The 26,102-nt window shown below is 61.2% G+C and overlaps 2 protein-coding genes across 6 annotated transcripts; one reads left to right on the top strand and one right to left on the bottom strand.

Moving 5' to 3' along the window:
* Nucleotides 1-1,264: 1,264 nt before the first annotated feature.
* Nucleotides 1,265-11,724, bottom strand: HCN3 (hyperpolarization activated cyclic nucleotide gated potassium channel 3). 2 transcript variants are annotated; one of them, XR_008729886.1, is made up of 9 exons: nt 11,107-11,724; nt 8,037-8,466; nt 7,727-7,888; nt 7,045-7,263; nt 6,435-6,581; nt 6,090-6,330; nt 5,317-5,481; nt 3,512-4,764; nt 1,265-1,845 (listed from the first exon to the last, which is right to left on the bottom strand). XR_008729886.1 is itself a non-coding variant. In XM_055696638.1 (8 exons), the coding sequence occupies exons 1-8, from the start codon at nt 11,415-11,417 to the stop codon at nt 3,629-3,631; spliced, it is 2,811 nt and encodes a 936-aa protein (XP_055552613.1). In that variant the 5' UTR covers nt 11,418-11,724; the 3' UTR covers nt 1,265-3,628. The 2 variants fall into 2 exon arrangements, 1 of the variants encoding a protein (XP_055552613.1); XM_055696638.1 differs by having other exon boundaries at nt 1,265-4,764.
* A 135-nt stretch (nt 11,725-11,859) lies between these two features.
* On the top strand, nt 11,860-26,071 carry LOC102056756 (dual specificity protein kinase CLK2). Of its 4 annotated transcripts, XM_055696742.1 has the most exons (20): nt 11,860-12,062; nt 13,670-13,839; nt 14,006-14,240; nt 15,994-16,090; nt 16,438-16,504; nt 16,888-17,004; nt 17,238-17,404; nt 17,880-17,974; nt 18,336-18,465; nt 18,821-18,903; nt 19,138-19,217; nt 19,438-19,528; nt 22,795-22,872; nt 22,967-23,107; nt 23,200-23,320; nt 23,410-23,538; nt 23,733-23,892; nt 24,162-24,263; nt 24,372-24,489; nt 24,636-26,071. In XM_055696742.1, exons 2-20 carry the CDS (start codon nt 13,670-13,672, stop codon nt 24,780-24,782), a joined length of 2,328 nt encoding a protein of 775 aa, XP_055552717.1. In that variant the 5' UTR covers nt 11,860-12,062; the 3' UTR covers nt 24,783-26,071. The 4 variants fall into 4 exon arrangements, with proteins under 4 accessions (XP_055552717.1, XP_055552714.1, XP_055552713.1 ...); XM_055696739.1 differs by lacking the exons at nt 22,795-22,872; nt 22,967-23,107; nt 23,200-23,320; ... (3 more) ...; nt 24,372-24,489; nt 24,636-26,071 and adding an exon at nt 19,962-20,623 and having other exon boundaries at nt 11,861-12,062; nt 15,997-16,090; XM_055696738.1 differs by lacking the exons at nt 22,795-22,872; nt 22,967-23,107; nt 23,200-23,320; ... (3 more) ...; nt 24,372-24,489; nt 24,636-26,071 and adding an exon at nt 19,962-20,623 and having other exon boundaries at nt 11,861-12,062.
* Nucleotides 26,072-26,102: the final 31 nt, after the last annotated feature.

Here is a 26,102-nt window from a genome sequence, read left to right as displayed (position 1 = left end):
CTCGTTTATCCACCCTAATCCTCTAATCTCAGTTAAACCCGGTTTAATTAATCTCTGCCTTGTTGCCTGCTAAATCCTCCACCCGCCATTGCCGCAGCCAGGACACGGGGGCTTGGGCAGAATCCCCCCATGCTGCGGCTGGGTGCCCTCGCAGAGCGGGGGGCCAGGCTGCCGGCCCCAGCGCTAAGCTATGTCCCCCACCCCAGCGTGGGGGCTGCTCTGCCCTGCGGCAGCCCCAGCTGCCTTTGCCCCCTCCCCAGCGCCGGCCGCATCACTGCCCGAGCAGCCGGGCACTGCGGGCAGGGGGCGAATCGTGGCCGGGCATCACACATGCAGGCTGGGATTGTATTTCCAAGAAAATGCTCCTTTTGTGTCCAGCAGCCTCGTGTGCTCTGCTGCATGGCTGGCCAGCTGGGTGGCTCGCTGGCTGGGTAGCTGGCTGGCCAGGCGGCTCGCTAGCCCGGCAGAGCCAGGCCCAGGATGCTGGGACAGGGAACTGTTAGCCAACATGCGCTCTTAATCAGGGCTGACTTTGGTGTAATCTAAAATAATCAAATTAGAAAGAAACCGTTAATCAGCTCTGATCTCACCATGTGTCACAGAGCCTAATTCTTGCTGCCGGTGGGGCCGCCACCGGTGCCCTGCGGGCAGGGGCTGCCCCAGCGATGTAGCCCCCCGGGTGGGGCTGCTGGTGGGGGGACACAGCGGGGTGGCCCCCTCTGCTCGCACCCGGCCCATGCCATGCCCATGGTGCTGGGGGGGCAGCTGTGCCCCCAGAGCTGTGCCGCAGTGCCGCTTGGGGCTGTGCGCAGCGAGCGCCCCAGCTGCCGTGGCAGGAGCACCCCAGCCCGTCTCATGCTGCCTGACCTTCATTTAATCTAGTTAATGCCTAGAGCCTGCTCTGCAATCAGGCAGTACCGAACCTCCCCCTCCCCGCTGGTTAATAAAGGGAAGGGAGATGGAAGGGGAAAATAACCAAAGATTAAACATTAATCTCCCCGGAGCCTAAAGGGACAGGGGTGGGCAGGAGGGGACCGGTTGCCTTTGGGCTCCCACTGTGCTGGCCGGCTTGGTGAGGCTGGGGAGAGGCCCCTTGCCTGCGAAGCCAAGGATGCTCCGGATGCTCCTGCCTCTGCAGAGGGCCGGGATCAGATCCGGCTTTTAATCAGGAGGGGGTCAGCAGTGTGGCCCCCTGACCTGTCCCATCCCTGTAGGCAGGGTGCTGGGAGTGCCGGCGGCCAGCGCCGAAGGAGACTCCCCCAGACCAGCTCAGAATCTCTCTTTATTATTTAAATCCATTATGTACAACAACCAAAAATAAAAAAACGCTTTTAAATTCTCTGCGATATGAAAACTACAAGCTCTGTACATCGACTGCCGTGAGTGCAAGAGTGAAGGATCGTGGTCTTTGGTGGCTAGACTTGCGCCCACGCACGCTGCGGAGACACGCGCGCGGCCGGCATCCCCGGCCCCTCCGGCCGCCCCCTCTTGCCTCCCCACTGGGATGGGGCGCTGGGGCCACCGTGGCTCGTGGAAGGGGTCTGCCACGGCGGCGACCGGAGCACAGGGTGGCTCTGGCTCCTGCCACGGGGCTGCAGCGCGGGCAGCACCGGTGGTGAGCTGGCAGAAGCAGAGCCGTGCGGTGCCGTCCGAGCTGGCCCACAGGCTCTGCAGGGGACACCTAGGATGACGGCTAAAACATCTACATCACGCAGTGTAAACACAGCCCGGGAATGTCTGACTATGCGGCCCAGCTGCAGACCCCTTCCCGAGGGGCTGCAGGGGAGACACGGACCATGGGGATGGAGCGGGACGTGGGGGCGGGTGGGGAAGGGGAGTTGAAGTCTGTGAAAAAAAAAAAAGGCAGTGTTGGACATCTCCTCTGCCGGACACGCTTGTGCCCCGCAGGCTGGGCTCCCCGAGCAGCCCTGCAGTCTGGACTGGTCCCGACATCCCAAAACACGAAGGGGGAGAACTGAAGACTTCACTTTGAGAAGTACCGCATGGAACAAGACCCTCACCTGCTGCACCGGGGGTCTGGCGGGCCCCGCGCAGCGGCAGCCAAGCCCCAGAGCATGACTACAAGCCACGGGTCCTGACTCCGGGAGTGGGAAGCAGCTTGCACAGCGCGGCAGGGTTGGGAGGGGACACTACTCTAACCAGGACTGTTAACACGGTTGGCCCAAAGCGACACTGTAAGCAGGGCTCAGCTGCTCGGCAGAGCCACGATTCGAACACACATTGCTGACTACTGGCTCTGGAGGGGCAATGTGGGTCGGCTGCGGGGACCCCGGGCTGCTGCCTTCCCACAAGGAGACCCAGGAGGGCAAGGGGAGGCAGCCCCACGGCCTCGCACATCACCCAGGCGCTGCCCAGGTTGGCAACTCTTTGTGACAACCTTTTGCTCTCTGTGGCACTGGTGACCGGCATCTCCAGGCAGTCTGGAAACAGGACCGCAATGCAGGGCAGGGGGGAGCAGAGCCCACGCTGAGCATCTCCTGGAGCCGCAGGCAGTGGGGTCACCCCTGGGCTGCCCCCTCTGAGCATCTCCCAGAGCCGCAGGCAGTGGGGTCACCCTTGGGCTGCCCCCTCTGAGCATCTCCCAGAGCCGCAGGCAGTGGGGTCACCCCTGGGCTGCCCCCTCTGAGCATCTCCCAGAGCCGCAGGCAGTGGGGTCACCCTTGGGCTGCCCCCCCCCCCCGCCCCAGGCTGCCCCCTTTGCCAGAGCATGGTGAGGGTCCAGGCCACAGCACCCAGGTGTGGGGCACAGCCCTGCCCAGAGGCACATCCCAACCCCAGGGGGACCGAGCACCTCTGAGGCAAGATGCTCCCCCAAGCTGGGAGAGCCACCTGGGGGCTGCTCAGTGGGAGACGCTTCTGACCCCGGCTCCCCCACTCGGCACTCGGCACACTGGGGGACCCTGTCCCATACCCCTCCAAGGTCCTGGCACCACAGCCCACAGGACCTGCCAGGGCCTCAGGGAGGGGGGACCTGGCCCCTGCTGCCCCTGGGTACCCACGCTCTCTTTCCAGGGAGACCCCCACCGTGGGCTCCAGCCCCCCCAAATCTCAGCTGTGGGTCCCGGGGGGCTGCCCCTTTCTCCTCCCCCAAAAAGCGAAGGTGCTGGGCAGAGCTTGCTGGGGATCAAGGTGGGCGTGCGGCGGTGAGAGAGGAAAACAGAGGAGCTGCCAGCACTGGCCCCAGGGGGAGGCTGTGGGGCGCGAGGGTCTGGCCCCCGCGGAGCAGCTGCGGGGAGCCAGGCTCCCCAGGGCGGCTGGCATTTGGGTGAGGGCTCTGACCCATCCTGTTGCCTCCAGGAGGAGAGCAGGGCTCAGGACCGATGGTGGTGGAGCAAGGAGGGGAGAGCCTGGGCAGGGTCCCCTCCTTGGGGCAGTCAGAAGAGCCCCCTCCTCATCCAGCTGGACCAGCTCTGGCGCTGCCCCGTACCCGTCCCTGCTGTGCCCCCATGCCCGCAGCAGCCAGCCCATGGCCCCGGGTGCTGCCCCTCACCTCGCCTGCCCTCCGACGCAGCTGGGGCTGGGGTCCTTCACCAGGTGCTCTGCCTCTCCCGCCTCCGCCGCCGGGGTGCTGGGTCCCTCCTGCCTGCGCACGGGTGCCGCCGGGGACTCACATGTTTGATGGGAGTTTGGGCTTCCCTGTTTCCACCTCGGGGCTGAAGGCCACGGAGCCCTTGCGGGGGGGACCTGCTGCCTGCCGGGACGTGGAGACCGGGGACTGCGGGCTGGATGTTCCCGCCACGGAGCGGCTGGGTTGCGCCAGCGATCCTGAAGGCATCTGCTGCGAGTGTGCTGGCTGGCCTGGCATCGCCGGACATGGCTTGGCAAGGAGTCCGGCTACTGAGGGAGAGGATCTGCGGGCCAGGTTCCCGGCAGATTTCCTGCCCTGCTGCAAGGAGCCCACATCAGCTTGCTGGGCCACTTTATTGGGAAGGGAAGGCTGGGAGGCGGAGAGGAGCCGGACATCGTGGGTGAGCCGCCCCACTGGCAAGCCCTGGATGCTCCTGTGCTTCACCAGCTGCTGAGGCTGCATCAGAAGAGAGATGTGGGAGCCGGTGGCTCGGGACAGGCTGTAGTGGAGTGTTCTCCCCGACGGCAGCGCCTGCTCCGAGCTGGGGGATGGAGCCCCCGCTGCTTGCTGCAGCAGGGAGGTGGAGACTGAGGCGCCGCGGGACTTGGAGAGCTGGGGCTGGGGGCCGGCGAGGGGCTGCTTGGCTGCTGCTGGCGGCTCCCCCTTCTGCGCCATGCGCGGTGCCCCAGCGCTCGGTCTCTGCCCCCCGCTCTCCAGGGGTGCCTGGGACTGCACCATGGGGGAGGAAGGTGAACCAGCGGTGGGCGTCTGGAGGTGGGACTGCGCCCCCGATGGGGAGCTCATGGAGGAGGGCCGGGAGCCCCCCAGGCTGGGCTGGGACCTGCGCACCTGCTTGGTGAGCAGGGTGGCCTCAGGAGAGAGCGGACTGGAGATGGAGGAGGGCGGCAGGAAGATGTGGGCCTGCAGGCTGTGCTGGTGGGTCAAGGCAATGGCCACGTTGGTGGTCGCAGCAGCCGTCTGCAGGGGCGCGTGCACCAGCGGCTCCCAGATCACCGGCTTGCCGCTCAGCTCCCGGCCCATCGCCATCTGCTGCAGGTCCTGGATGTTGTGAGCCATGTCCTGGTCGTGCTTCACGATCTGCTGGATCATCTCATTGTTCATGGGCCCCGAGCTGTGTTCGGCTCGCTTGCGGAGCAAAATGGAGTTCTTCTTCCCTGGAAGGAGGCAGCAGTGTCACCCACCCTGGGAGCACTGGCTCTCAGGGGCACTGGGGAGGGCAGGGTGGCAGCGGCGAAGGGAAGTAAAACCTCACTGGTGCCAAAGGGAAGCAACACCCTGGGGAGGGTCTAGGCTGCAGCAGAAGGAGAAACAGGGACAAAATCGAGGAATCCTGGTTCCAAAGGCTCCAGGCTGGGGGCTGTGGTCCTGCTTGTTCTCCACAGGCAATGGGGGGTGAGGACAAGCAGCTGGCCAGTGCCAGACAGTATAAACGGGGGGGGGGTGGTGGGGGTGGTAAGGCGACAGCCCCCTGGGAAGTCTGTCATACAGCATTCTCCAGCTATTTCCTGGGAAGAAAGAGGGAGCCTGGGGGCAGGCTCCTTCCCTGTGCTCCCCCTCATCCTCATTACTGGGCATCCATCAGGCTGGGGTGCCATGACCGTGAAGTCTGGGATGCCATCACCATGGAGTGTGTGATGCCATCACCCACAGGGCTGGGGTGCCATGGCACAGAGGCAGCTGTGCTGGGCCCAGAGGGTGCTCCTCACCTATGCGGTCCAGCCGGTCCATGGCCACCGTCTCAAAGGCCCTGCGCATCATGGGATACTCCTCCAGCACCTCATTGAAATTATCCACTGACAAAGAGTAGAGGCGGCAGTAGGTGTCAGCTCGCACACTGGCTGTCCGCCTGCCCCGCGTCAGCAGGCAGATCTCTGCAGGGAGACAGATATGGGTGTCAGGGTGATGCAGCCATCCATCCCGTTCCCAACAGCTTCCCCAGACAACAGCAGCCAGAGCGGGGACAGGACCTCCCGGCACTCACACAGCCTGCACAGAAGCAGGGCATGACCCGTGAGGTGGGGCAGACCTGGGAGTGTGGACAGCCACGGCCGTGCCCGCAGCCAGGCACAGCCTCTTCCTCCCTCCCCTGACCATGGAGACACCCCTGGGTGCGACTGCTGTGATTGCCCAGCCCGCTCCTCTCCCAAACCTGTGCTTGTAGCCTATACACTGGCTCAGATGCTCTGCTCTATGCCACCCTCCTCTCCAGCCAGCGGTGGGGGTGGGTGGATGCCCCCCCTGCCCAAGCCAGCCAGAATTCAGGGCTCTGCCTGCTGGTCCCTCTGATTCTGTTTGCTGGACAAGGTCCCCTGTCAGAACAGGCGCGGCGGACTGCTGAGCCCAGTGCGATGGGGATGCCGATGGGCAAGAGGGGATGGGCAGAGGGTGCAGCAGGCAGAAATATCACGATGCCCCAGCTCCTGCCCCCCAAACAGCTCGCACTCCCCTCTGCTCTCCAGGTGTCCCAGCCCAGCCTCACCCCCAAAGTAGGAGCCATCAGACAGCTTTGTCTCCTTGTTGCCCTTGGTGAGGATGCTGACCACCCCGTGCTGGATGAAGTACATCTTTTTGCCTACGGTGCCCTCACGGATGATGAAGTCCCCAGGCTGGAAGACCTCAAAGCGCAGCTTGGTCAGCATGGCCGTCACAAAGTTGGGGTCTGCGTTAGCAAACAGGGGCATGTTGGCCACCAGGTTGCGGCAGTTGAAGTTGATGATCTCCTGTGGGGTGAGGAGCAGGTCAGCAGAGACATCACCAAGCCTGACCCCAGCAAGCACTGGCCCCCACTCCCTCAAGTCCCCAGCACTGGGGTGCCTGCCCATACCTCTTTGAGCGGCTCATTGAGCTCCCCCAGGATGTTCTCCTCATCAAACATCTTGCCCTGGTAGCGGTGCTCGTAGTACTCATGGATGCGCTGGCGCGTGTCCCCAGGCAGCTTGTGGAATGACATGTACTGCTCCACTTGCTTGTACTGTGGGGACAGGGCAGAGCCACACAGGGCTGCGCTGAAACAAGCCGCACGTGCCGGAGGCCAGTGGCACAGCCAGCCAAGGCCTCCTCTCTCCTGGGCAGTGAGAAGCATCTGCTGCTGGAGCTGGGATCCAGGCACACCCGCTCAAGGGCCCTGTCCCAAAGGCCACCTCTGAGGCCAAGGATGGGACCCCCATGCACTCAGGATGCAGAGGGTCCCAAAGCAGAGGCCAGGACAGGGCCTCACTACACTAGGGTGAACCCCAGCATCACGACTGGGGTGTCTCTATCCATACGGGCATCCTGACACACACACACCCTGCCCCCCAGGTGAGTGGCAAGGGTATAGATCAGGGCAGGAATCTGCAGGTTCCAGAGCCACTGAGCTGGCTCTGGAGCTGGACCCACTCGTGCCACGGCGTCTTTCCCAAGTACCCAGGCATTCCCTACCCCACCCTGCTGACCTTCTCCTGGTACTGGCGCCGGGACGAGTCCAGAGACTGGATGAGGGCGGTGGCATGGCCGATGAACATGGCGTAGCAGGTGGCCCCCACGATCATGCTCAGCATCGTAAGCCAGACGTCAGTCATGCCCTCAGGTGCCTGCTGACCGTAGCCAATGCAGAGCATGTGGCTCATGGCCTTGAACAGGGCGTGCGAGTACTGCTTCCCCCAGGAGTCGTTCTGCAGACAAGCGAACAGCAGTTCTGGGGGCTCTGCTGGAAGGAGCTGCTGGGATGAATACTCCAGTTCCCCCTCTCCAAGGAATCCAGAGCCCCAGCAAGAAAAAGGTTTCTGATGTGTCCGAGCCCAAAGTGCAGAGCTCTGCTCCAGGAGGAGGCACTGGGGATTGTGCAAAGCCCTGAGCCTGCACCGGCCCCTGTGCTGGGGAGGAGGCAGAAGCCCCCCTGCCCCGTTCCCTCCTGGCAGGGCCCGAGGGATTCCCCTGGCTGCGCTGACACGATGGGCTGAGCAGGGAAGGTGATGCAGAGATTCCCTTCACCCAAACTGCTGTTGCAGGGCTGTGGCCAGAGAGACGCTGCTCCGCAGCACATGGATCCAGCCTCAGAGTACGACATGCGTAACCAAATCCTCTCCTCTCCCCCAACCTGCCCCCCCTCTCCCAGGTAGTGCCCGGAGCACTCACCACCATTTGGTTCATGGAGACCCAGCAGTCCCGCGGGAAGTCTTGCAGCATGGGCACCAGGAACTGCAGGCAGCCATCCCAGTGACACAGCAGCAGCATCATGCCAATGAGGTTGAAGATCCTCACCACAGCACTGGCCAGGTCGTATGTCATATGGAAGATCTGGGGAAGAGACAGGAGAGGAGCTAAAGAGAAACTCTTTGGCCAGAACAGCCCTCTGAACCCCTCCCCTTCAGCTGGCTGTACCCCACAGCCAGGGATCCCTGAGCTGGCCTGAGACCCTGACCTTGGACCCCCAAGTGGTTCTCACCTCTTCCCACTGGTGGATGTAGCGGATGAGGCGTGAGAGGCGCAGCAGGCGCAGCAGGCTGAGGATCTTGGTGAAGCGGACGATGCGCAAGGCCCGGGCTGTCTTGTAGACATCAGAATCCACCTGGGTCTCCAGGTCAACAATGAGAAAGATGTAGTCAACAGGGATGGAGGAGATGAAGTCAACCAGGAACCAGCTCTTCAAGTACTTCATTTTGATGGTGTGAGGGTCAAGGATGATCTCTGTGTTGTCCTCCACCACAATGCCTGTCCGGAAGTTCAGCACCAGGTCAGCCAAGAAGAAAGTGTCCGAAAGCACATTGAAAACGATCCAGGGAGGGGTGTTCTCATCCTTGAAGAAGGTGATGCCCACAGGCAGAATGATCAAATTCCCCACCATCAGGAGCAGCATGATGAGGTCCCAGTAAAACCTGCAGGGAGGGAGCACAGGGGATGGAGCGGGGCAGGGAGAAGTGGGGAGAGGCAGGACACAACCGGTTAAAAGGCAAACCCGAGTTCAAAGTTAGAGAGTCCATCACATCGTGGAGAGCCAGGCACTCAGGGCACACACACACGTGCCTGCTCACACACATGACGAAGACCCTGCTGCTTGACCGGGACACATGCAAGCACGTGTGTGTGGAGAGGAGCGATTCTGCACCGGCTCTGGAGGCAGAGCAGGGCCAAGGCTCTGGGGGAGCAAATGCCACCCTGTGTGCGCAGGCACAGCGGGCTGTAGCTCCAGGAGCTTGGCTGTCGCTCCTCCCTCTCCTCGTGGCATGACAGTGCATGCACACGTATCTCCCCGCCCCAAACTTGACATCCGCCCTGAGGAAAACTCAGAGGACGTGGGCTTTGCTCCCTGGAGCTCCCTGTCATCTGCTGCTCACCACCCGGGCTGGCTTAGCGGGATTTACAATAAGCTTTGCTGGTTATGCAAACTGAGTGCCAGGCTCCTGGGGCAGCCAGGGGGCTTGGGGACCGGGGAGGCTGTCAGGATTGTAGGACAGGTGAGCCAGGCAGCAGCCAAGCAAGGACAGACGAGTGGCATCCCCTCGCAAAAGGGGGAAGGAGCAGGTATAACCCCAAAGGGGCTGCTCACCAGCTACACAGCCCTGGGCCTGCAGGACCCTCAAATCCATCTCCTTTCTCCGAGAGCTGACAGGCTTGGGGGCTGCGGAGGAGATGCCAAGAGGCACCCGGGCAGCAGCCGTGTTTAGTTATGCCTTGAAATTCAGCATCCCCATTCACATGCAAATGTCGCTGGGATGTTTTCATTCTTCAGGAAAACCGCATGCAATGCCTTCTCAAGGTTTGTGACAGCTCCTGCAACAGTTTGGTGGGCTCCCAGGCTCCCTGCTCAAAGTCTTTATGGGTGCCTGGAAAAGCGAGGCCACCTTCAGGTGCCTCCATTAGCCCCAGCCCTGGTTGTAGGTATTGGCCCAAATCTCCAAAGGTGACCTCGGGGCACTCCTGGTGCCTTGTGGATGCAAACTGGCCTTTGCAGGTGACACGAGGCCTGCTGGCATTTCCCACTCTGCGTCCTGGGTGGGCACGGGTGCCACGGGGCTTTCTGCAGGTGACGGGGAAGAGGAGGGAAGAGAAGTCATGGCACTACTTGAAGGCTCCTTCAGGGAGAAGGGGGGGGGGCGCAAGGCCCAGGAGCATCGCAGAAATTAACACCTTCTTGCCCACGTCTGAGGTTTGCTGGGGCAGGCGAGCAAACGCCAGCCAAAGCAGAAGGGGCCTGACCTGGCCAAGCAGTCACCTCCCACCGCCCCATGCTGTGCCCCGGGGAATGGCACACACTGAGCGGGGACGCTGCCTGCCCCCGCTGCTGCCTGAGCCCCCCCAGCTCTCTGCTCAGATTTAGGCTTAAGCCCTGCAGGGCAGGCCCTGTCCTTTACTGTGTCAGGCCGAACACGTGGGGCCCTGATCCCAATGGCGTTTATGTAGCCCCATAATGTGATAAACACCAGTGTAATCCCCACCGGCTGTTTACCTGCCAGCTCACTTTGTGTCACCGGTTGCACAAGCCACTCCAGCCACGCTCAGGCTCACAAACTTTGGGGCAGCTTCCCTGGGAAAAGGGCTTGGAGGGCTTGCAGCCCTCAGCATCGCGCTGGAGCAGCGCAGGGAAGCTGGTGTGTGCAGAGGTTGGGGCTCGGCAGTGAGGGAAGCTGGCTACAGGTGCCGGGGACCTGCGGCGGGTGTTGGCCCTGCTCTGGCGTGCTTTGCCAGGCTGGGGACATCAGTGGTGTCACAGCTTGCTGTGGGAGCTGACTGCCTGGCAGCTTCATCCCCCGTACAGAAAGCCCACCCTATATGACTCAACATCCCCGTGACACCCAGTTCCTCCCACATCATCTGTCCCTGAGCTCTCCCTGTGATCCCGGTGACACCATCAGCCAGGCCCGGCTCCTCGCTGGGTGCCCTGCCCTCCTCCAGCTCCGGGGGCTGGAGCCTGTGGTGGGCAGGATGGAGCCCATGCTGGGCGGGATGGAGCCCGTGCGGGATGGAGCCCATGCGGGGCAGGATGGAGCCCGTGCGGGGCAGGCTCTGTGGGCAGCCCGGGGGTCCGTCGGGATGGTGCGGCCCCTCGCCAGACGAAGAAATTAAAAACAGCAGCGAGAAAAGGGGGAGTGGGGTGGGGGTCGGGGGGGTGGGGTGGGGGTTGGCTGTGCGAGGAGGCGGTCAGGCAGTCCCAGCCTCCGCCGCACGCCCCGAGCCGGTTCAGCGGAGGTCCCCGGTTCGGCGGGGCCGCCCCCACCCCAGCGGGAGCCCCGAGGGCCCGGGGCCGCGGAGGCGCGTGGGGGGCTGAGGCAGAAGAAAGTTGCCTGCGCGGGGCCGACGCCGGGGAGCAGAGCCTGGGGAAGGGGCTGCGCGGCCCCGGGCAGCGGCGGTGCCCCGCGGGGGCTCGCCGGGCTGCGGGGGGCGGCCGCGTTCCCCGGCCCGGGGCGGCGCCCCGGGGCCCGTCACTTGTTGCCCCGACGGGCGGCGGCGGCGGGGCCGCGCTCAGCACCACGGACAGCGGTGGCGGGGCCGGGGCGGGCGCGGGGCCCGGGTCCCACCTGAAGTCGCTGTAGGGGTGGATGATCCAGGCGCCGGCCGACTTCACCCGCTGCCGCTCGATCTCCACGGCCCGGTGGCTGCCGAACATGCGCAGCGAGAACTTGTTCACGGCGGGCTGCAGCATGGCCCCGAGCTGCCGCTGCACGAACGTGCCCGCCGCCGCCGCCTCGCCCTCCGCCACGATCTGCTCCGCCGCCGCCGGCGAGGCCGTGTCCGCGCCCGCCGCCCCCGCGGGCGCCCTCGCCGCCTCCCCGTCCAGCACCGGCGGCTTCTCCGGCGGCTCGGGGCTCCGGCCCGGCGCCGCGTCCATGCCGCCGCCGCCGCGCCTCACGTTTCCTTCAAACGCCCTTGCCCGGGCGCCCTGCCCGCCGCCCCGCCGCACATGCCCGGCCCCGGGCGGGCGGGCGCTCGCTCACCGCCCCCGGCCTCTCGGTCACCGGTCGCGCTCCTTCGCCGGCGCCCGCAGCTCCGCCGGCGCCCGCCTGTTGCGCACACACTGGCGCGGGCGCGGCGGCCGGGCCCCGCCGCCAGCGGGGAGGCACCGCCGGCACCAGAGCGGCGGCGCGCCGAGCAGCGAGGCCCGGGCGGCGGCGGCGGCGGCGGCGGCGGCGGCGGCGCGGGACCCCGCGGCGGGCGGGGCGGGGAGGGGCGGGGCTCTGGGGGCCAGGGCGGGCGGAGCGCCCAGCCCCGGCCCCGCCCCCCTGGCCCCGCCCCTCGATTCCGCTCCTTGTGACGCGCGTGCGTGAGTGCGTGCGTGCGTGCGTGCGCGGCGCCGCGGCGGGCTGCGCGCGGCCTGGGGGTAACCCGGATCGGCGGCGCGGCGGGGCGCGGCGGCGACGGCAGTAGCGAGCGGCGGAGCCGGAGCAGCTGGAGCGGGGCCCGGGATTCCCGGGGGCCCACGGCCGCCATCACGGATTTCCTGTGGGACAAGCGCACCGGGCTGGCTGCGAGGACGGTGCGGCGGGGCGCGGCGGGGCGTGGCGGGGCGAGGGTAGGCCGCGGCCTCCGTGGCTGGCGGGGGCGGCCGGGGCCGTGTGAGGCAGGCCCGGGCTGTGGGTGCTTGGTGGGGCTGCGGCCCGGGGGGGGGGGCGTTCCGCGAGGCGTAGGGGGGCCGGCGGGTCCGGATGGCCCGAGGAGGCCGCGGCCGGGCCCGGGGGCACCAGGGCGGGAGGTTCCCCACCACCATCCCGGTCACTCCCGGTGGCCGGGCCCCGTCCCCCCCTGCTCCGCAGCCGGGGCCCGCTCGTTCCGCTTTTGGCGCTCGGCGCGGCCCCGCGGCCGGCGGAGGCCCCACCCGGCGGCCGCGGAGCAGGGCGGCCGGCGCGGCCGCCATCATCGTCCCCAAACCGGTTCCAGACCGGCTGCGGAACGCCCCGGTGCGGGCTCCGGCTGCTCGCGGCGCGGGTGCCCGGCTTTGGCCGGCCGCCAGCGTCGCCTTCACACGCCGCCTGTAATCAGTGGCTGGCAGCGACGCCCCGGAGCTGCGCTCGGCGCCCGCCGCCGGCACGGCGAGACCCGCCGAAGGGGGGCGAACCGTGAGCGCCCCCGCAGAGCCCGCCCGTGGTCCGGCGGGGGAAGCTGGCTCGGTGTAACAACCCCCCCCGGGGGTCACCGCATCGCCGGGGGCGGGTTTACCTTTTGGTAGCCTTGCCGGTAGTGCTGGCGTAGGTGTGGGTGTGGGAAGGCAGCCGGGTGCGGGAGCGAACCCTTCGGGGAGGGGAAAACTTGCCGGTGAGAGGTTTGTGGACAAAGGGAGCCCCGGCTGCTTGTCTGTGGAGGCAAGGCAGGTTGAGCTGCTGGATGCTTCAGAACCAAAATACGTGCGGGGAATGTCTTAGACTTGTGGAGTGAGGGGTGGGGGTGGGAGCCCAAGCCCGTGGGCTGGCTCGGCAGAGCTGGGACCTGGTGTGCCATCTTGCTCAGGCGTTCTCTCCTTGCTCTCGATCCTCACGTCTCACCAGAGAGCACTCCTTTCCTCTGAGGCAGGGTCTACAAGGCTCTGTTAACTCATCTCCACGTGGAAAGGGTGGTATTGCTCCCTTGATTCTGTAGAGCTCTTCCCGCTTGCAGTGGGAAGCATAAATGTTGCTTCCTTGGTAGTAAAGCAAAGACATCTCTTCAGAAGCTGCCCGCTTAGGTGTCTCCAGCACCGGTGCAGGAGTTTGGGCCAAGCACCGGTGATATCCTCAGCTTTATTTCACTTCAGTTTTCCTTGGTCCTGGGGAGTATGTTAGCTTAAAGAGAGAAGGTGGAAGCCCTGAGGGTGGAAATGCCACTCCTGGAGTGGTGGGTAGTAGGGATGGGTGTGAAGAGAGGAAAGTAACCTGGAAAACAGAACTGCACCAAGCACCGCCTGTGTGTGTGATCACATTCTCTCTCATATGGGGTTCTGGGATCTCTCAGAAGTTCATCTCTCTCTCAGCCCCCACCGCGTGCTCAGACATGCTATTGATTGCCTCCCCTGCACCTTGCCCTAGCAGCTCCTTGTCCACTGATGATCTGTGCTGGTTTCTCTCCCTTGCAAATGCCTCGTGTAATCATTACTGTCTGTTGTCCATGCAGATGCCTCACTCTAGAAGGTACCGCTCGTCGGAGCACAGCAGCCGAGGCAGTTATCATGAGCGCTATAGAAGTCGCAAACACAAGAGACGGCGGACACGGTCACGATCGAGCAGCAGCGAACGTGACCGTCGGCACCGTCGGGAAGACAGTTACCATGTTCGATCCAGGAGGTGAGTCTGCAAAGATGAGGGACCTCAGACCCTGAGGTGTTTCTCCAGTTTGGCTGGAGCTGAGCTCCTGCGTGGCCTGGGCCTGGTTCTTTCTCGTGTGCTCTGAGCTGTAACTCCCCAGGCGGTGTTCATAACTGAATCCCCTTGGCTTGCTTCCCCTCCTTAGCTACGATGACCACTCAGCCGACAGGAGGGCCTATGACCGGCGTTACTGTGACAGCTACCGGCGGAACGATTACAGCCGTGAGCGAGGGGAAGCCTACTATGAACCCGAGTACCGTCATTCCTATGAGTACCGACGCTCCCGGGACCGTGAGGGCAGCTACCGGAGCTGCAAAAGCAGCCGGCGTAAGCACAGGCGGAGGCGGCGCCGCAGCCGGTCCTTTAGTCGCTCTTCATCGGTGAGTATCCTGCTGTGCTGGGCCTCCCCTGTAACCTTTCTCTCCCAGGTGGCGAGCTGGGTAAGTAGAAAACTCACTTTCTAACGCTCTCTCGGACTGAGCTTGAGAAATGCGTAGAAAGCCTTTGATGCAGACAGCAGTTCCTGTCCACTGATGCGCCTTGGCAGTGGCTGCCCTGTGCCAGCTGGGCACAGGCAGCTCAGACCCTCTCTTAGTGTTGCCGGCTTGGAGGTGGGAGGAGGACAGGCGTGCCTTGCGAGGCTGGCGTGTCCCCCGGGGTGGTGCTGCAGTCCTCAGCTCCTTTATCCCTGCAGAGTGCTGCTTTTGTTCCGTGACGCTCATTAAGAGCTGTCCAGGAACCCCAGCCAAGCAGTCTTTTGTGCGAGGTTTGTACAGCAAGTGTTCAGCTGATCCTGGTCCCAGTGAGCTCGGTCTGCCTGCAACAGGCAGCTTGGTCCCCGTGGTCCCTGGCTGGGGCCTGTGTTCTGTGGCAGGAACCCCTCCAGTCCCTGAGGGTTAGGTCCTGTGTCAGAGGAGGTTCCTTCTGGGTGGGCCCAGCTGACATGGGATGTCGTGCGAGGGGCTTTGCAAAGAAGTAGAGCTTGCGGACTGGTCAATTCAGGTGGAGGCAGCAGCCATCACGGGCTCTTCCCAGCAGTGTTCCCTGCCTTTCTCTTCTTGTCTGTTCTGCTGTTCACCTTCCACTTCTGTTAGACCCCAGACACGTTCTCTGCTCTGTGTGTGGAGCGCTCAGTGTTGTCTGGTCTGTTCTGGCTGTATGTCCAGGGATGGGAATGTGGGCTGGATTCGGGTCCCAGGTCTGCTGGCCAGTTGCTCCTAGGTGTGGGGATACTTAGCTGAAGAACTGAAGGCAGGAATTTTCTCTTCTCTGGCATAAACCTCTTATCTGCCTCATCCCAGGCTGTCCCTATTCCCTGTTGGGCCTCTGCTTCTCTCCTGGAAGTCAGTCCTTCCAGGATCAGGTTCTTTGGCAGGGTGAGGGTCTAGGAAGAGGTGTCACATCTTCCCCCAGGCAGTCACTCGTAAATTCTCTCTGGTTTTGGATGGATCATTGTACCAAGAGTTGCTTCTGAAATCTCTGAGTTCATCTTTTCCTGAGTGCTGGGGCTGGGGGAAGCTATGTGGGTGGTTGTTGGGATGGGGAGTGCCTGTGTGGGGCAGCCTGGGCCTTTGCTTGTGCAGAACTTCCCAGCACCTGCGTTCTGCTGCCTTTCCTCAGTGGCTGCCGTGGGGCTGAAGTGAGCCTTTCCCTGCGGCCACTGAGCACCCGGCTGCAGAGTTGTGCTTCAGTGTGCTCTCTTGGCCTTACCCAGGACCTGAAGGCCAGTGCCATTCCTCTCCGAGCCCCCTAGGAGCGAGAGCAGCTGGCCCCTTCCACTGCCCCTCCGCTAGTCCTTGTTCTGACCATCTCTGCTCTCACACTGGTTCGGGTGGGGCTGTTTGTAGGTTCTTTTTTTTTTCTTTTTTTTTTTTTTTTTTTTTTTTGCTACAACGAAAAGCAAACTGTTTTTTTCTTTTCTGAGCTAGTGTGTTGTATCTTGACATGTTCCCTTGCAATATCCCTATCGTTATATATTCCTCTGTGCCGTATGAATTGGCTGGGAATCTCCTCCTGCAACCCCTCCTCAAACAACCATGTGAATTTCCAAACCAACCAATGCGTGACGCTGGCTGCTGCGCTGGTTTGAAAATCTGATTGGTGAATGATGAATTCCCTGTCTGCCTGGGCCAGCAGCGGAGTCGACAGAGCAGCAGAAGGGCCAAGAGTGTGGAGGACGACGACGAGGGGCATCTGATCTATCGCGTCGGCGACTGGCTACAAGAAAGATGTACAGCCAAATCGTAACATAATTTAGCTCTCTAGTTAAGCTCCCATCGCAGTCGCAGATCTGTCTTATCTTTCTGTTTCATTTTATTTTCATTGTTTATTAAAGAGAAACCCTCTCCTTTTCCTTCCCCTTTTGTTAAAGCTACGTTTATATTTTGTATTGTTACTGAAGTGCCAGGGAACTAGGGCAGTTGCCTTGTGCAGCCGGTGTCAGCCTTCCGCTGCTCCGGTCTCTCAAGCTGTGTGCAGGTTAGGTGTTGCAATGCATTCTCCTCTGCCTTGTGTATGCGCTGCATCCAGGTCGTGCTCACTCTCTCATCTGCCTTCCTCTTTTTCTCTCCCTCCCAGATGAGATTATTAGCACCTTAGGGGAAGGCACGTTCGGCAGAGTGGTGCAGTGCATCGATCACCGGAGGTATGTCTGCTCCTGGGATGGGGGGGGGACGGGACGGGACGGATGACATGGTGGTGAGGGAAAAGGAGAGACCGCAGCTGGTGACGGAGCCTTTCACACTTAACGTGGGAGCCTGGGGGTGAAAATGGATGTCCTTTTCCAGAATTCCTCAGTTTGGGCATGTTGGAGAGGGGTCGGGGGGAGCCTCGGGGCTGTTCATAGGGAGGGGAAAGGCACTGCTTTGGTGGACATCCCTTAATAACAGCCACCTTCTGGCTTGAGCAAGGGTGGCGGAAGGCTGTGCTGCAGAGGGTGAAGCTGGTTTGGAAAGTCCTTCTTGCAGGGCACAGGCTATCTGAGCAGGCGTGGGGTGATCTTACACCTTCTTCCTGTTTTTCCCGCAGGGGTGGTGCACGTGTTGCTCTCAAAATCATTAAAAATGTGGAGAAATACAAAGAGGCTGCTCGACTGGAAATTAATGTGCTGGAGAAAATCAATGAGAAGGATCCTGAGAACACAAAGTGAGTGTGCTTTTGGTGTTAAAATGGAAGGGCAAGGATCACCTTAGCGCAGTTACAGGGATGGGATGAGAGAGTTACTTGTTGTGTGACCAGATTTGTTCGTAGCTAGTTTTTTGAGGCGTATTGGCTTGCTGTGGGATACAGACTGAGCGAGGAAAGGAGGAGCCTGACGCAGGGATGACATAGCCGAGTGGTGCGTGCAGATCTGTCCCGAATCAGAGTTTTTCTCTCAGTCTTTGTGTCAGGATGTTTGACTGGTTTGACTACCATGGCCACATGTGCATCTCCTTCGAACTGCTGGGGCTCAGCACCTTTGATTTCCTGAAGGACAACAACTATCTGCCTTACCCCATCCACCAAGTACGGCACATGGCCTACCAGGTGTGCCAGGCTGTGAAATGTAAGTGTTCACTGCTCTTCTCTCCACTGGTCCTTGACTGACCTGGAGAGCTGTGCAGCTCCCAATGTCCATGCCAGTTCTGCGACAGGTGGCCCAAAGCAGTGAGTTTTTGCTGCGGTGCTGCTGTGCCAATTCTGAGACTGAGCCTTCCTGCCCCTCCAGCAGTGAATGCGTGTTTGGAATGAATCCTTTTTATTTTCCTGACTCTAATGTTTTCCGATGCATGTGGGCTGGCAGTAGCTCAGGGCACTTCAGCATCCACGTCCCCCCACATTCTGGTGATCAATACAATAAATCTTCATGCTTCTGCTGAAGCATCATGGCCTGGACTAGCCTAACTGTTCACACCCAGTTCTAAATGTGGGCTAAACTGGTGCCAGTATGAGCAAACTGAATGAACGACGTCCGCTCTGCGGGTGGGTGCAGCCTTGCTTTGATTCTGTTCGGTCACCCCGACTCTTGTTTGCTTCCTCAGTTCTGCATGACAATAAACTCACTCACACTGACCTCAAGCCAGAGAACATCCTCTTTGTCAACTCTGACTACGAACTCTCCTATAACCTGGAAAAGGTAACAGTGCTGCCTTGTGTTAGAGTTCTTCTCTTGGGTTCTTGGTATTCCTGACCTTATCAGCAGGTGGGAGGAGTCGGAACAAGGCCCCAGGAGACACGGGGTTGACCGACTACGTTCCTGCACTTACTCAGGGCCCATATCTTGCATGACCTGCCTGTGTAATCTGTAAGTAAGCCATAGGAACCACAGGCTTACCTGGCTGATGGTGATAGTTTGTCTGGGGGCTGTGCCAGCACTAATGTACCCTCTGAAGTCTTTCCCTCCCACGGTGCCCTGTGGGGAAGCCTCAGTTGTGTAAGGAAGGGGCTAAGTCCACATCTCAAAACCCCTGAGTAACGTGCCATTCTCCCTCGCGAAGAAGCGGGATGAGCGGAGTGTGAAGAGCACAGCCATCAGAGTGGTGGACTTCGGCAGTGCCACATTTGATCATGAACATCACAGCACGATTGTCTCCACCAGGCATTACCGGGCCCCAGAAGTCATACTGGGTAGGTACCGCTTCGTCTTTCTGCAGAGGCAGGTGTTCACCTCGAGGGCACTGGGTGCTGCCTGCTGGATTAAGGAGCATTTGGCCTCCACGTCACTCAGTAGCTGTCCTGGGTTTACCCTGGGAGATGAGAAGTGTTTTGTTTAATGTGCTATTTTCTGGGAGGGCCAACAGTTTAAAAGTTGGTGTTTTGGCATTACTACCAGCTGGGAAGTATATTGCCACTGGCGTATCGGGGAGCCTGGCTGGAATGAGAACTGTTTTTCCAGTTGTTACATTTTTAAAAGGGTAAGGGAGAGAGGTGTGGAATCTTAGGCCATAACTGGATCTTTTACTTAAAAAACATTGTTTTTTAGAGCTTGGCTGGAGCCAGCCCTGTGATGTGTGGAGCATTGGCTGCATCATCTTTGAGTATTATGTGGGTTTCACCCTGTTTCAGGTGAGAACTGTGTGCTGTATGGCTACCTCACAACTGCTGTGAAAAAGGATGCTGGCTGTGTCCCAGTACAGCCAGGAGCCTCTGGGACTGATGGGGTTCCCTCCATCACTGCAGTCTTGTAGAGATGACTGAGGTGTTGCCCAGCCAGGGGTTCTGAGTGGGGGAGTACCCAGGGCTGGAAGTTGAAGGACCAGAATCTCTTCCATGCCTTCCCTTTACGTTTCTATCTCTCAGACACATGACAACCGGGAGCACCTGGCCATGATGGAGAGGATCTTGGGGCCAATTCCTTCTCGGATGATCCGGAAGACAAGGTGAGCAAGGCTGGCTGGGCACCATGGGCTTTCCAGTGCTCTCCCACTTCATGTGTAGCTGTTCTCTCTGAGGGGTCAAGCTCTGAAGCTGCCTGCTGAGCCGGTTGCCTGTGCTGCTGCATCGTCCTCAGTAGCGTGCACTGTCAGGGCTGGTGCGTTGCTCTTGCTGCAAGACATTTTGTGCTTGTGTGTAACTTGTTCCCACCTCTTGCTCTGACAGGAAACAGAAATATTTCTACCATGGCCGCCTGGACTGGGACGAGAACACCTCCGCTGGCCGTTACGTTAGGGAAAACTGCAAGCCGCTGCGGGTAAGGTGGGGTGGGCAAGAGCACCTGGTTGCTTTATCCTTTTCTCATTGCAGAGTCTTATAGTGCCTGCCCCCATTTGTGAAGATTGTTCCTGTGGGCAAGGTTAGGCCAGCGAAAGGGTTAGACCAGTGTCTTCCTGAAGGAGTCTTGGCTGTCCCAGACGTAAACTAGGAAGACTGCAGCAGCCTGAGCTTAGTCTGAAGCAGAGGAGGAGGAGGGCATGGAGACCTCAGGAAGTGCCTGGGAAAGATGGCAGGAGGGTGTGAAAAATCAGCAGTTTGATGCTTGGGAAAGCAGCCCAGGGTTCAGGTCTAGGATGAGTGACTGAGCAAACCAGTCCTCCCCGAGCTTAGCCATTCAGCCCAGGGAGCTTACTGTGACCATGACAGGGCACAGCATCCTTGGCCCTAACCTCTCCCCTCCATTTCTCCAGCGATACCTGACCTCTGAGGCTGAGGACCATCACCGCCTTTTTGACCTCATTGAGAGCATGCTGGAGTACGAGCCGTCCAAGCGGATCACCCTGGCCGAAGCCCTCAAGCACCCCTTCTTTGACATGTTGGAGGTGGAGCCGAGCACAAAAATGTGGGACTCTAGCAGAGACATCAGCCGGTGACGCCACAGGTGCCAGCCTGCCCTCAGATTCTAGCCCCCGTGGAGGCCTGTGTGATTTCTATTCAGACACTTGGTGCTTTTTTTTTTATACATGAGAAGAACTCCCTGGACACATTTGTAAAGCTGTTAATATGTGAGATACTGTAAATAGCCCATATTCTATATTGGCCTCTGAGCACCGTGGGCCCAACCTCCTGCTGTTGCTGCTGCCGTTATTGTGAGGTGAGGGGGCCTGTATGTCCATATTGTAAATACCTCTGTTCACGTGTTGCTTTGTCTCCTGTTCTTCTCCTGCCCTCCTTGGTGTAAATACTCCAGAACTTGCAGCGCTCTGTAGCTTATCTGTTTCCTTGTAAGTTATGAAACTGGTGGGACTGCATGGGAATTATTTTTTGGATCAATGTCATAGCCCATCCCCACACCAGAGTTTTATAAGAATTTTGTACAGTCTTTGTGAAAAATAAATATGAAGTGAATAAACCACTTGGTCTGGGTTTGGACCAGCAGCAGCCCCTCCTGGGGCTGATCTGGTGGTTGGTTACATTCTGTGTGCCCTGCAGAGGGAAGGAAGGTGCATTCCCTTTTGGGATGAGAGGTTCTTTGTGGTCCAGGAAACTTCAGTAACAAAGCCAGCTCAGTCCACCTCCACCACTTCTCCCAAGCTTGGATGCTGGCCTAGTGCCTGAGCTTGCGCCAGGTGTGAGCTGCTTTTGACCATCTGAGGGCTGCAGCTGGACCTGAGCAGATTCTGGTGTGAGGGGCAGCGGAACACAGGCTGTCTCCTTCATTGTGCCCTGTGATCAACGCTGAAGTGGGATGTAGAAACAGGAGGACAGTGGGTACTTCAAGATACATGTTCTCTTTATGAGAGAAACCTCTTGCTCCCTGGATGGGGTGGAACAGTGGCTACTGGTGATGGCTGTTGGAAAAGGGGTGTCCAAGTGCCTGCTTTCAGCTGTCAAACACATATGCGGTGTCTTTGCACCTTTTTCGCTCTCACCAGCTCTGCAGTGAGGCTGGGGCCTTGGCTTGGCTTTTCCCATGGAAATTGCTGGGGATGTTTCAGACCTGATGGCAGCTCTGCATAGATGCTTTGTCAGCATGTCTGGAAGGGTCTCACTGGGATAGTGTCAGTAACAGAGCAGACACACTCATGATACATTCTGCAGGAGCTTATCGCTTTGCTGTGGCACAGTCTGTGGCAGGCTCTGTCCTGGCTCTGGCAGACTGTTGTCATGCCAGAGGGATAAAGGAAAAAGTCTGGCTTTGTGGGGAGTAGCATGGGGGAGTCTCAGGAGGGGTGACATTGAGTCATCTTCATGAGCTTGGGCTGGAAGCTTTCACCTGCTGCCTGCAGTCTCACTTGGCTTGGCAGCAGCCAGCCCAGTGCTGTGTGCCAGGGAATGGAGCAGGGGAAGACCATGTCCTGCTGCGTGTATAGCCAGCCCCCAGGTGAGTCTGGAGGAGAGCCAGACTGACCAAATAACACACCTGTGGTCTGTGTCAGACTTAAAAAACAATAACCCACACCCATGCCCCAAACCTGATTCCGCAGCTCTTACCTTCCCCACAGAGAGCACAACTCAAGCTGCCAGCTGCCTGGGTTGAAGTGGGAGCTCACAGATCTGTGTGTAACTTTGTAAGACTCTGTTCAGAGGCTAAGGAATATTTTTAGCAGAGAGGAGCAGTTGCTGCTAAGCACTGAGAGCTGGGCCTAGGAGCTAGGGGCAGGTATGGATAGGTGTCCTGTGCCACGCTCTGGATGCTGCAGAATCCCTGCTCCAGAGTGGGTGTCGGCATGCTGTCCATATGCAGCTGGTAGTTGATGGAATCAGAGATCCCTATAAATAACTGGTCCAGGAGTCACAAAAGTTAAATTCCCCACGCTGCTCGTCATGCCACGGATTCTTCCTTGAGTCTTTTACTTGCATGGGCTCAGCTATACAGCTGGTGGGCCCAGTGGAACAGCTGCTCTACCGCGTGCCCGCTGGCCTTCCCGAGGGCAAAACCCAGGGGATTCCGTGCAGGCGGAGGCGGGCAGCACCGCGACGGCCCTGGTAAGAGGCGGGGGCCCAGTCGAGGGGCTCAGATGCGAGGCCTCGGGGAGGGGCCTGCTGTGGCGGTAGGCCTGGCTGAACGGAGCCATCGCTGGGCAGCGAAGCCGGCACTGGGCGGGAGCCTCGAAGCCCCGCGGGGGTGTGGGAGGCCCAAAGAGACTCGGGGGGCGACGGCGTGGCCCGGCCCGGAGCGGCAGGGACGGGCCCGGTCCCGGCATTGCCATGGAACGCACTTCCCGGCGGGCCCTGCGCGGGGGAAGTGTCACGTGAGCGCGTCGCGTGCCCAGGCCCCGCGCATGCGCGGAGGCCCCCTGCAGTGAGGCTCCCCGGACCGCAGGCGGGGCTGGTGACGTCACGGGGCGGCAGCCAATCGGCGGCGGCGGGGCGGGGCGGGCGGCTGAGGGGCTGAGGCGGCGGCGGCCCCGGTCCCGGTCCTGGTCCTGACCCGGCCATGGCCCAGCGCGGCGGTCCCGCCGTGCTCCCGGACAACCCCTTCCAGGTGCGCCCCGTTCGGGGCAAGTGTGGCGGTGGCCCTGGGGGCCCCGGTACCGGGCTGGGCTGGGCCGCACCTCACACGGGCTGTGTCTCTTGCAGGACCCCGCGGCGGTGCAGGCCTGGCCCGGCTCTGAGCGATCGGCACTGGACGCCTACAACCCCTTCGAGAGCGGCACGGTGAGGCGGGCGGGCCGCGGCGGGGCCGCTTCCCGGCGGCCGGGGCCTGCCCCACGGTGAGTGGCGCCTCACTATCCCCCTCTTCTTCCCGCAGCCGCCGCCGCCGTACCAGGCCCCGTCGGCGGCTCCGGTGCCCCTGTCCCCGGCCGGCATGGCCCCGCCGCAGGGGGCCGCGCAGCCTCCGCGGAAAGGCAGCCCCACGGAGCCCCGGAACTACGGCTCCTACGGCACGCAGGTACGGGAGGCGGGCAGGCGCTTGGCCGCCGCGGGGTGGGCCGAGCCGGGCCGGTGGAGAAGGCGGGAGCCCCAGGGCCTGTGTCCCCCTAGGCCTCGGCGGCAGCCGCCACAGCCGAGCTGCTGAAGCGGCAGGAGGAGCTGAACCGGAAGGCGGAGGAGCTGGACCGGCGGGAGCGGGAGCTGCAGAACGCGGCCCTGGGCGGTGCGGCAAGTGAGTGGCCTGCGGGCAGGGCCGGGATGGCGGCAGCCTGCCCTCGGCCCCCCTGCACGGGCACTGCTGCCTTCTCCTTCCCTCTACAGCGAGGCCAAACAACTGGCCCCCACTGCCGTCCTTCTGCCCAGTGAAGCCTTGCTTCTACCAAGATATCCCCGTGGAGATCCCTGCTGACTTCCAGAAAACCGTTTCTACCATGTATTACCTCTGGATGGGTGAGTCCCAGGGGGAAATCTAAGGGCAGATCCTGGGAGGAGGTAGAGCAACAAGTGTCCGGCATGCAAGCAAATACTGCTGCTTGGGAGAAGTTACCATTAAGATGTTGCGCCCAGGTCTGGGGGGGCTGAGCCCTTGGTGTGGGGAGGGGGGACCCTCGCTCGGGTTGCCTGACCGTTGCCCTCTCTCTCAGCCAGCACCATTGCTCTCTTCCTGAACTTCTTGTCCTCGCTGGCCTGGTTCTGTGTGGAGCCCTCGTCTGGCTCTGGGTTCGGCCTCTCCATTCTTTGGGCTCTCCTCTACACGCCCTGCTCCTTTGTCTGCTGGTATAGGCCGATGTACAAAGCTTTCAGGTGTGTATCTGCTTCAGTTCCGAGGCCAGCAAAGCAGCGGGGTGGGGGGACTGCATGGCTGGTGCTTGAAGCTGGGGAGAACCGGCTGCTCAGTTGAACAGGCCCTTGCCCCAAGTGCAGCATCGACAGCGTCCTGGCTCCTTTGTGGCCTTTGGGTCTGGGGGATGTGGTAATCCTGTACTGAGCTTCATCTTCTCCTTGTGTCCCCCTACTTTGAGGAAGGTTTGAGAATTTTCTGTGGCCTAACTGCACTTGTCTCTTTCTCTCAGGAGTGACAGTTCCTTCAACTTCTTTGTCTTCTTCTTCGTCTTCTTTGCCCAGAATGTGATGTATGTGCTGCAGGCGATCGGCATACCAAACTGGGGATTCAGGTGTGTGTTGGATTGACCGCTAGGAGCCCTGGCTGGCTGAGTACCCCAGAAAGAGAGGAGGTGGGTGGGGAAGAGGGAACCCGTGGGCAACCACCTCTTCTTTTGCAGTGGCTGGATATTGAGCCTGATAGCGCTGCGGAAGAACACGGCCGTGGCTGTGATGATGATTCTGGTGTCCTTGGTCTTCACAGCAGTGGCTGTGTTGGGCATCATTATGCTCAAAAAGGTGAGTTTGGATCCAACCTCGGGGCTGGAGTGTCCCTTGGGGAGGATGAGGGTGGTGGTGTTGGCACAGGCAGGGACACAGCTCTGTTCACTGGCAGCCTGGAACAGGGCTGCTGCCCTGACCCTGACCCTGCTCCTCTCTTCCAGATCCACTCTCTGTATCGCCGGACAGGTGCCAGCTTCCAGAAAGCGCAGGAGGAGTTTGCTGCCGGGGTCTTCTCTAACCAGGCAGTGCGCACCGCAGCGGCCAACGCTGCTGCGGGTGCCGCCACCAATGCCTTCCGGGCACCCTAGCCAGGCAGGGCCCCCAGCTTCTCATCGCACGTGGGCTCTTTCTGAGGAAGAGGAAATCCAAGTTGCACTTTCATTGGATCCCCGTGTGTCTGCATCAGCTGTCAGAGGCTGCCTCATCCCAGCTTGAAAGTGCTGGTGCCTGAATTGTCTGCTGCTCTAACCCGTTTCCTCACAGATGGAGGCTGTTCTGGTTTGTGCTGGTCCCTTCCCCTCAGCGGACTGGGGAAGGAGTGGGATGGGGGGGTGCTGTGGCCCAGCCCTGCGCCTGTCATCGCTCTCCCTTCCAGCACTGGCTGCTGGGGGCAGGAGCCTCCTCCAGACATGTGACAGGGACCGAAATGGCCACTCTCCTTCCCTGGGCTCTCCTGTTTCCTCGACTAGTGATGCCACTTGTGTGCCCAGAAAAGTGAAGGGTTCCCCTTGTGCTCAGTGCCAGGGTGTGCAGAGGCCAGCTCTTCCCTGGAGGCTTTTGCCTGCCTTCCCTTTGACATGGCACCCAATTCCCTGCCAAGAAAATCGTCCCCCTCTTCCCCCAGGGGCTTGTTCTGGGGTGGGGCAGGGGCTGGCTCTGCCCTCGGGGTGTTGAGCTGGGAGGCAGCCCCTTCCTCCAGTCCCTTCCCTGTCCTCTTTTGCTGGGCTGAGCCGGCTCCGGGTGCAGGGATAAGGAGAGTGGGGTTGGGACAGGCACCAGGGGTGCTGGTGCTGCTGGTGGGCCTTCCTGCCTTCAGCCTGCACCCACGCTCAGCCACGGCGAGCCTTAAAGCCGGGCTGGGTGCTGAGGAGGGATCCTGGTACCGCCTGGGCCCCCTCCTCACCCCCAGCAGGGGCTGAACAGCTTCTCCCTCCCTCCTCTCCACCTGCCCTGGAGCCTGTGCCTCCTCCCACCCCTTGGTGTTCCTCACCCGGAGCCTGTGCCTCCCCCGGGGGCCGTTGCCCCCCTTCTCAGGGCGCTGAGCCACCCCCCCCGTGCACAGTACTGCCCAGTACGTGCCCCCAGTAGCCCCTGGTGTCCCCCTGTCCCTTGTGCCAGTGTCCTTGGGGCTCCCTGCCGTTCCCTGGGACAGGTCTCATCTGCTTTGCCCCATCTCCCAGGTTGGTCCCTGCTTCTCCTGGGCCAGCGAGGGGGTCCATGCCTTCATCCGCGGGGCCGGTGGGAGCGAGGGCTCTGCCCTGCCCTGCTGTGCTGGGGGCTGGCGGGGGGTCCCTGCCCCACCGTGGCCCCCTTGCCCTGCCCGCTGCCAAGCCGCCTTCAGGTTTTATTTAAGGAATAAATGAAGTTTCACTCCGTGCTTCCGCCGTCTCCGTGCGCTGGCAGCCGCG

This window comes from Falco cherrug, chromosome 19, assembly GCF_023634085.1.
Source record: "Falco cherrug isolate bFalChe1 chromosome 19, bFalChe1.pri, whole genome shotgun sequence".
NCBI classification, from domain to species: domain Eukaryota; kingdom Metazoa; phylum Chordata; class Aves; order Falconiformes; family Falconidae; genus Falco; species Falco cherrug.
Note: the sequence above shows the minus strand (reverse complement) of the source record. Positions and strands in the feature narration are given on the sequence as shown.

What these genes read in the sequence shown, in the direction of transcription:
- HCN3 (XM_055696638.1), bottom strand. Translation starts at nt 11,417, where the DNA reads ATGGACGCGGCGCCGGGCCGGAGCCCCGAGCCGCCGGAGAAGCCGCCG. An exon ending in CACCCCTACAGCGACTTCAG is followed by an intron (nt 8,467 to 11,106) that starts GTGGGACCCGGG and finishes CCCTCCCTGCAG; the next exon opens with GTTTTACTGGGACCTCATCA. An exon ending in ACATCCACCAGTGGGAAGAG is followed by an intron (nt 7,889 to 8,036) that starts GTGAGAACCACT and finishes TCTCTTCCCCAG; the next exon opens with ATCTTCCATATGACATACGA.
- LOC102056756 (XM_055696742.1), top strand. Translation starts at nt 13,670, where the DNA reads ATGCCTCACTCTAGAAGGTACCGCTCGTCGGAGCACAGCAGCCGAGGC. An exon ending in TGGGTTTCACCCTGTTTCAG is followed by an intron (nt 18,904 to 19,137) that starts GTGAGAACTGTG and finishes TCTATCTCTCAG; the next exon opens with ACACATGACAACCGGGAGCA. An exon ending in GCATCATTATGCTCAAAAAG is followed by an intron (nt 24,490 to 24,635) that starts GTGAGTTTGGAT and finishes CCTCTCTTCCAG; the next exon opens with ATCCACTCTCTGTATCGCCG.